Raw genomic sequence first — 8,185 nt, 5'->3', positions numbered from 1 at the left:
GGTAAAAATACAGGAAGACCGTTATTATAAATATGGGACAAATGAACCAGCTATGTCCAGGATGGATTATGCTCAGAAAAACTGGGGTAAAGATCACTCTGAGTTAGAATTATCGGCAACATTTTTCAGCCTGTTCTATTTATGGGTGAACAACCCAGAGCGCTGCACATATCTCAAGGGGTACAGTTTGCTTTTTTTTTGGCAAAACATTATGCGGCACGCAGCTCTTGCGATTGCAACAAACGCAGTTGCAGACTTAGAGCTATTCTTCAGCTTTAAAGAAGTACAGAAGCAAGCTATTGTTCCTGTGCAACTCCAGTATCTTCTGAGAATGGGAAAAAGTACTCTCTCTTTTGAGATTTAATAATTCTAGAACAAGAAAAGATTGAGACATCAAGCATTTTCAGTTTTGTTCAAAATACAGTCATTTCAACTGGTTATACTGCAGGAGCTTACATCCTTCAGAGGTTTTGCTGGGAAGTTTCATTTCAAGCTACACTACCTGAATACTTGTTTTTGGCTATACACAAAGCAGGAACTGGAAAGTGACCAAAAGGAGGGCTGCAGAAAAGGATGAGGGCATTGCTGAGGAATCAAGTATAACTCTTCCCATGATATTGTCTAGAAAATATACATCCTTTAACTGAAAATTCTACTTTGTTAAAATGTCACTTTTTCTGACACAAACTGAATAAAGGTTATGTGTTGATCTTATTTCCCAAAACTAAAAGATGCATGAATGCAACAATTTACGGCTAGCGTGATACATGACAGACACTAATATTGATGAAACATTGTTAATTACAGAACTTTTTGGGTAGAAAAAGCCCAGCAGGAACTCATTTGCATATTAGGCCACACCCTGATGTCACCATTGTTTCACACAGGACCTTTTTGTAGAAAAAGCTCAGCAGGAACTCATTTGCATATTAGGCCACATACTCTGATGCCGAACCAGCTGGAACTGCGTTCCTGCTCAAAAAACGCCCTGACTGAAATAATTATACATTATAATTTGAAAGCAAGTTGAGCCTCCTACAAACCTAGACACAGGATATTATCATCCTAATAAATTTGTTTCAAGTTTGTTTAATAAGCAGAATTGTCACAATATGAGGACAAAAATGACTCTGCCTCAAGGGCCACCAACTCCAGCTTGAGAAATTCCTGGAGATTTAGTGGCAGTGCCAGGGGAAAGAGGTGGGCAGGGGTGTGATTCCACAGACTGCCCTCCAAAGAAGCCATTTTCTCCAAAGGAACTGCCCTCTGCAGTCTGGAGATCTGCTGTGATACAAGGAGAACCCCAGGCCCCATGTGGAGGTGGCAACCATACTTTGTTCTCTCTGCACACGTTATTGTAAGTTATAACAAACATATTTCTATGCAAATGCTATGTTGCAAGAATAATTTGTGTTTAAACTGAAAATCAAAATTATCCAAAGACTCACCGGCCTAAATAAAGCTGTCCTTGGAGACTCATCCATACTATGCGTCTCTTTCTTTGAAAAACAAACTCAAATTCATTCATAGCACGCTTTGCCCAAGAAGCATATAAAACCTCCAATTTAAAATGCACTAGAAACAACAGTTTATGATCCCACTTCAAAATCCAGCTATTTTTTTTCCAACTCAGTAATTAAAAAAAAATGCTCAAGATTTTTCTTTTTACCCTCCCACCCTTAGAACTAGAAAATACCATACAGTGAAACAGAGCAAGAAAATAGTTTATACACAGTTCTTCTGGAAAAAAATAATTATCCACATTTCTATGAGTTATTCAAAACATAGCACAATGGAATTATATCTGTATTGTTTAAAAAAAACCAATCCGAGCCCTTTTCTGTAGATAGCTCTAAAGTCACAGATGGAACCATTACAGTTGGAATGTATATGGTGAAGAATAAAGCGTTAGCTGTTTTACTCTAGCTAAAACCATTTCTTTTATGCATCTGCTATAAAAATAAAAGCTGACATCCTAAAAAGTTTTAATAAATAAGCTTGCCAATGCCCCAAGTCTACTGACACAAGAAAGATGAAGCTCATAAATGTAGAAAAGCCTACTTTTCTTAACACACAATTTTTAAAATAAATATATCAGTTTTATGTGGCAAACTTTCTTCTGTCATGGCATTAATCATTCATAATGGGAAAATGTCCCCACATTTCTGAAATCTTCAGCTGCAACTGAAATATTTGTGTACAGCAGACTAATCATCTTCAGGATTCTCTCAATACCAATTTTTAAAATAACTCTGCCACATTTCATAAAGTCTATACAAACTCTTACAGACATCTAGATTTTGGCTTTCTCAAACTTTTAGCAACTCAAACATCTATAAGCAGGAAAAATAAAGCTGTCTCTCTGTAAACAAGGCTGAATTAGCCCTGTTATTAACTACAGCCCTCTCAAATTCTCTGAGAACTGTTTCACAAAAGCATCCACTGGCAAACTGTAGGAATTCTTTCTAAAAATACTAGTAGTCTATTGAAATGCCTTGCAATTTCCCCAACATATATGCACCTTGCCAGACACACACAATCCATCTTTGAGAACCTTGTACCCTTTACTGAAAAGCAATAAATTAGCCTGCAGTCAAACCACATGTGTTTTAAAACAATCCCCCTTGCAGGAAAGCTATTCAGGATCTAATCACTGTCCACCACAAAACAGAAGTTCAGAAATATCTAAAATCTAAAGTGTTCAGCAAAGATAACTTCTGCCCACACCATAAGCTCAGGTGGGCTCTCTGAAGAGATCTTTGGATTTCCAGCAACCACAGACAAAAAGGTAATAAATACTGGTATATTTTTATCTGCAGAGCTCTTCTTTTTGAGCACATGGAGGGTAGGGGAGAAACTGGGAAAGCAAGCATGTTTTCAAGCTCTGGATCTTTCTGAAGATCATTTGCTGCAGGATTTGGTCTCAGGTTGCTGGGACCATCAGAATGGCATCAACTGGTGCAGCTCAAAACCACTTCTTTTCCAACTTTGTTTTGTTTGTTTCTGTATTTGTTCAGTGCTCCTGGAAACACCACCACCATCTGGTTATTAATCACTTGTCACTTTCATTATTTTGCATTTCTGGAGATGCTTAAAACAAATGAAGACTTCCCCACCCCTCTCAAAGCTGAGAGATGCGCACTCTTTAGAAATTTCATTCTGGAAGTGTCCCCAAAGCTGAAATTGATCTATTGCAGCTCTCGATACCCCTTTCTGGAGCATCTCTTCTCCCTTTCCAACAACCTTCTGGCTGGCTGTTGAACAGGTCCTCCTGGCACCAGATTAGAAACTGGAGAATAGGAAGCAGGTATGCATGGCTCAGGAGCCTCTTCTCCTAACCTTCCCATACCTTTTTTCAGATGAATGCAATGGCACCTTCAGGAGCCCAAAGAGTTAGGCAGCCGGGTTGGTCTCTATCAGGCCCCTTGACAAGCCTCGTATCAATGGGTCATCCTCTCTGCCTCCTGGCGAAGCAAGGTTGTGAGCCTCTACTCCGACACTCTCTTTTTCTCCCCCTCTCTGCCCAGGGCTCGGTCACTTCAGCAGGCGCTGGCCTCTGGCTCTGTGGGTCCTTCCCTGCCAGGGGGCTGGCCGGAGGCTGCGGGGGTCTGGCTAGGAGCGGCGGCGGCGTTGATGTGGCAGCCGCTGGAGAGGTGGCTCCGGACGCGGCCCTGCAGCTGGTTGACCTGGGCGCGCAGCAGACTGGCGGTGGCGGCGAGCTCGGCGTTCTGCCCTTTGAGCGCCTTCACTTTCTCCTCCAAGCGGGCGATGCGCTCCAGCTTGCGCCGGCGGCACTTGGAAGCGGCGATGCGGTTGCGCAGCCTCTTGCGCTCGGCTTTCAGGCGCTCCTGGCTCTCGGCGTCCAGCGGCGACAGCGAGGAAGGGGGCGGCGGAGACTCGCCCGACGAGAGCGCGGCGGCGGCGGCGGCTGCAGCGGGAGGCGGCGGCGGAGGCCCCACCACCACCACCGGCGCCTCCGGGACCGTTTGCGGCTCCTCCAGGGCCCTGCCCGTCGAGCCGGGCGCGGGGAGGCGAGCCACGGCTTGGGGGGCGAAGAAAGTGCCGGCGGCCGCCCGGCTCGCCGGGTTGAAGCCGCCCAAGGTGGTGTAGACGGCCGGGGGGTCCTGCCTGGCGGGAGGGCAACAGGGGCCCCCCGAGTGCTGGGTGGGCGAGAGCGGGGCCGGCGGCACCCCCAGCAGCTGGTTCTGCTTGTGCAGGTCGGCCAGAGCCTTGACGAAGCCGTCGGCGAAGCCCTCCTGCTCCTGCGTCACCGCCTGCGGCTGGCCCTGCGGCTGCGGGGGCCGATAGAGGAAGGGCCCGCCGGGGGCACCCGCCACCGAGGGCCCTCCGCCCGTGGGGCTGGCTGGAGCGGCCAGGCCCGGGCTGCCCGCTTGGATGAGCAGCTGCTCCAGGTCAGCGGCGGCCGGCAGCTTCAGCAAAGGCTGCAAGCCAGCGGGGCCCACCTCCGAGCCGCCGCTGACTGCCGGCGTCTCCTGGATGAGGCGGTGCACGGCGCTCCCCCGAGGGCGCAGCGAGGAGAAGGGTCCCGCCGAAGGCAGGGCGGCGCTGGGGGAAGCCGCCCCGACCAAGTCCCGCGGCGGCGGCGGCGGCTTCTTCCCGGCCAGGAGCAGCTTGTGCTGGTCCGCCCCGCTTTCCTCCGCCGCCTCCAGCACCGTGGGTCCGCCGACGCCGGGCCCGCCGCCGAAGCCGGGCAGTTGCACGAAGTCCGGGAGCAGCTCCAGCCCTTCCTCGGCGTAGAAGGGAGCCACTTCCATCTTCACCGCCACTCGGGCGCCCGTGCGCCCGCCGCCGCTCATGCTGGGTGGGACAGCGGCGGGTCTGTCTGCAGTCCTCCCTCCGATGCTGCGAAAGCGGGACTTTTTGGGCGCTCCCGGGAGGAGGAGGAGGAGAGGCGAGCCTTTCCCGGGCTCCGCCGCTCCCCAGCCAGTGGCTGCAGTTCTTGCTGCAAAGCTGGCTCTTCACGGGCGGGGTCGGCTCACCACCTCCCGCCCCAGGGCACCCGCCCGGGGCTCGTCGCTTTCGACTTGTGGCATTTACGGAAAGAAAACTCTTTCCCCTGCCAGCCAGAGGAACTGATGTCAGATCGCCTCGCCTTAGCAGTTCCTGCCGCTCCGCCCTTCCTGGCCGCGGCGGCCACACTGCCCTCTAGGCTCCGGCACGGCGAGCGCCGCACAGCGGCCTTGGCGAAGGGACGCCACCCCTTCCCCTCCCCTCCCCTCCCCTCCGCTAACGCGAGGCGAAGAGGAAGACAAACTCGCGAGGAGGCTGGGGAAGCGGGCACGTCTCCTCCGGAGAGAAAGTGGGCTGGCACCGAGGGAGGGGTGCTCTTTAGACGCTCCGCCCCCCCCCCCCCCGCATCCCACCACGAGCCCGCACGGTGGGAGGTCTTTGGAAGGAATACCGGAGGGGGGAGAGTTACCCATACTTTTAAAATAGTCAAGCGCCTAGAACACGTGACCGGTTTTGCAACCAGGAGGGGGGCAGCTCTTGTAGCTTTTCGTTGGGACCTTCGGAATGTGTGTTCGCGGTGTTCTAGAAATTTTGGGAAAGTTTTTACTGCCATGAGCCAAAACCTATTTTTTGTCATCTTTTTAAGGGCTTTGTGGAATTGCAATACTTTCTCAGTTGGGAAGAAGAAGAAAAAGAAGACTGCAAATTTATACCCTACCCTTCTTTCCTTGCAATCAACTATATCTTCTCCCCCCCAACAGACACCCTGTGAGATGGGTGGGGTTGAGAAGCCTCTCACAGCAGCTGTTCTTTCAAGGACAACTCCTGCAATAGCTATGGCTAACCCAAGGCCATTCCAGCAGGTGCATGTGAAGGAGTGGGGAATCAAACCGTTCTCCCAGATAAGAGTCTGCACACTTAACCACTATACCAAACTGCATGTGAAGAAGTGGGGAATCAAACTTGGTTCTCTCAGATAAGAGTCCGCAAATTTAAGCACTACACCAAACAGCACACTTAACCACTACAGCAAAATGGACGGGATGGGGGATAGATCAAGATGGATAGCTGTTTTAATCTGTGGATAGCAGCAGAAAAGAACAAAAGTTCAGGAGCACCTTAAAAGACTAACAAAATGTGTGGCAGGATAGGAGCTGTCATGAGTCACTGCTCGCTTCTTCGGACTGGAAAGGGGTTTTCACTTTATTCACCTGTGCAGGATGGGGAGAAAGGGGCCACAACCGGGAAAACGATGGGGCGGGAAGAATTGCCCCATATTTATGGTTGTGTTGTCCCAAGGAATGCCCAATGGACAAACTGGTCCCTTTCCCCTATGAGGTTTCCTCTCTTGCTCTTTAAACTCTCTCATTGTGACCACAAGTGTCTGCTGCTTGTACAGCCCTGCCAAGATTAACACCCATCATTGCCAATGTTCTTTGGCGTGGTCATATGCACATAAATCCCACTAAGTTCAATGAGGCTGATCTGCAAATAAGCATGCATAAAATTGCAGTCTTTCCTTTTTATGAAACTCATTATGGGCCTATCATGAGCCTCAATGGCACACATTTTCAAGTTATTGCAACAGATGCAGCACTTTTACAGCTCAGTATTACATATATTTTCTCAGTGGACAGACTGTGTGACTAGGATCTGGGATACCCAGGTTTGAACCCGCACTCTTGTGTAGAAGCTTGCTGCCCTTAGGCCAGTTGCATGCTGTCAATTTATGCTACATCACAGGGCAGTTGTGAGGATAAATTGAAGAAGAGACCAATGTAAGCTATGCTGTGTCCCCATTGGGGAAACAGGCAGGATATTAGGGAAGCAAGTAGTAAATAATAGTTGTAACATCGTCTGAGCTCCATGCAACTAGTAGCCTGGGGTTTATTTATTTATTTGATTTGATTTATACCTGCCCTCCCTGTTGAAGCAGGCTCAGGACAGCTGCAGTTAGGTGCACCTAAGGCTATGAATTTCATTGGAAATGGACTGCTATTTTGTTGTGATTATTTAGGACTACTTATTATGGTCCTAATAGCTCTGTAGTTGTTCCTAAAAATCCAGTTACAGTGCATCTGTAAACAGAGTACCGTAGCACCCTTGTTTAAGTTCATTGCTGTCAGTAGGCTGAGGAGGGTGTAATTCTGCTTAGGAATGTATTGTTAGCATGTAACTAGAGTTTATCACACTAGTTTTTAGGTCAGCCCATATTTTGCATGTAGAAGGTCAGTATCAGGCAGCTTTGTATGCCTGGGTGCATGTGCTGCTGTAAACACCTTGGCTTAACAGGAACTATACAAATAGAATGCTACATCCTTTTGCCCCTGATGTGGACTAGGGCCATCCAAGAGACCATTTTCATCTGACATACAAAGATTTTTTTAAAACATGCATCCAAATCAAAGGCTTCCAAGTATCCAGGTCATCTCTGTGCCTCCAATAGTGTGCACAATAGTCAATAACAGGCATGCCTAAAGTGATGTGGAATCAGTACCACCACGCTTATCCATAAAGGGAAGACTGGCCCTACAGCAGGTGGGGCAGGCGTGACAGAAAAGAGGAACATAGGAGAAAGTAAGACAGAGTAAGGAAAAAGGAGACAGAGGGGGTAGAGAGGCTGAGTCAACAATTTTCAAAAATATTGAAGCGATACTGCTTGTAGAATGAAGAGACACCGCTTTTTGCCAGCCCATCAAATGGTTTTCTCTGTCTCAGTGTGGCCTTTGGAACAAAGCATTTTGGCCCATTTCCACCATGCTCATAGATGTAACCCCCCAAGTAGGATAGTGATGCCACAAGAGCATAAACATAGGATTGTGTAGTAGAATTTTCATGGATGCGCTCCATGTTCCCATTAGTAGTACTTTAATCCATCATGTTTGGGGAAGATTCATGTAAATAGAGCCTTTTTGGCAAGGCCATACTTGTTGCTATCGAAGAATTTCCCAACCAGAATGACATTGGCTGAGATTATGTCTGATTCATTCTCTCTCTCTCCTCCCCACCTTTAGGGAAAGCAGAAGGTACTATGCATGCAACTGCCTTGGCAATTAACGTCACCAGTCTTGGCTTTAACTACTGGGACAAACTCTTGGAATAAGTGTGTAGTTGCAGCAAATAGTAGATGGTAGCTGTGGTTGTGCTGGCGGAGCGATGACGGGGAGGTGACTGCAGACTGATAGAGAAATCTAATTTGCTCTTTATTTCTTCT

The 8,185-nt window shown here is 48.5% G+C and overlaps 1 protein-coding gene across 1 annotated transcript; it reads right to left on the bottom strand.

Annotated features, from left to right (window-relative positions):
• Positions 1–3,520: 3,520 nt before the first annotated feature.
• On the bottom strand, positions 3,521–4,879 carry LOC132569933 (transcription factor Jun-like). The gene has a single exon (XM_060236372.1). It carries the CDS (start codon positions 4,815–4,817, stop codon positions 3,540–3,542), a length of 1,278 nt encoding a protein of 425 aa, XP_060092355.1. The 5' UTR covers positions 4,818–4,879; the 3' UTR covers positions 3,521–3,539.
• Positions 4,880–8,185: the final 3,306 nt, after the last annotated feature.

The sequence above is a fragment of the Heteronotia binoei genome, chromosome 4 (assembly GCF_032191835.1).
Source record: "Heteronotia binoei isolate CCM8104 ecotype False Entrance Well chromosome 4, APGP_CSIRO_Hbin_v1, whole genome shotgun sequence".
In the NCBI taxonomy this organism is placed as follows: Eukaryota; Metazoa; Chordata; class Lepidosauria; order Squamata; family Gekkonidae; genus Heteronotia; species Heteronotia binoei.
This window is presented reverse-complemented; position numbering and strand designations above follow the sequence as displayed.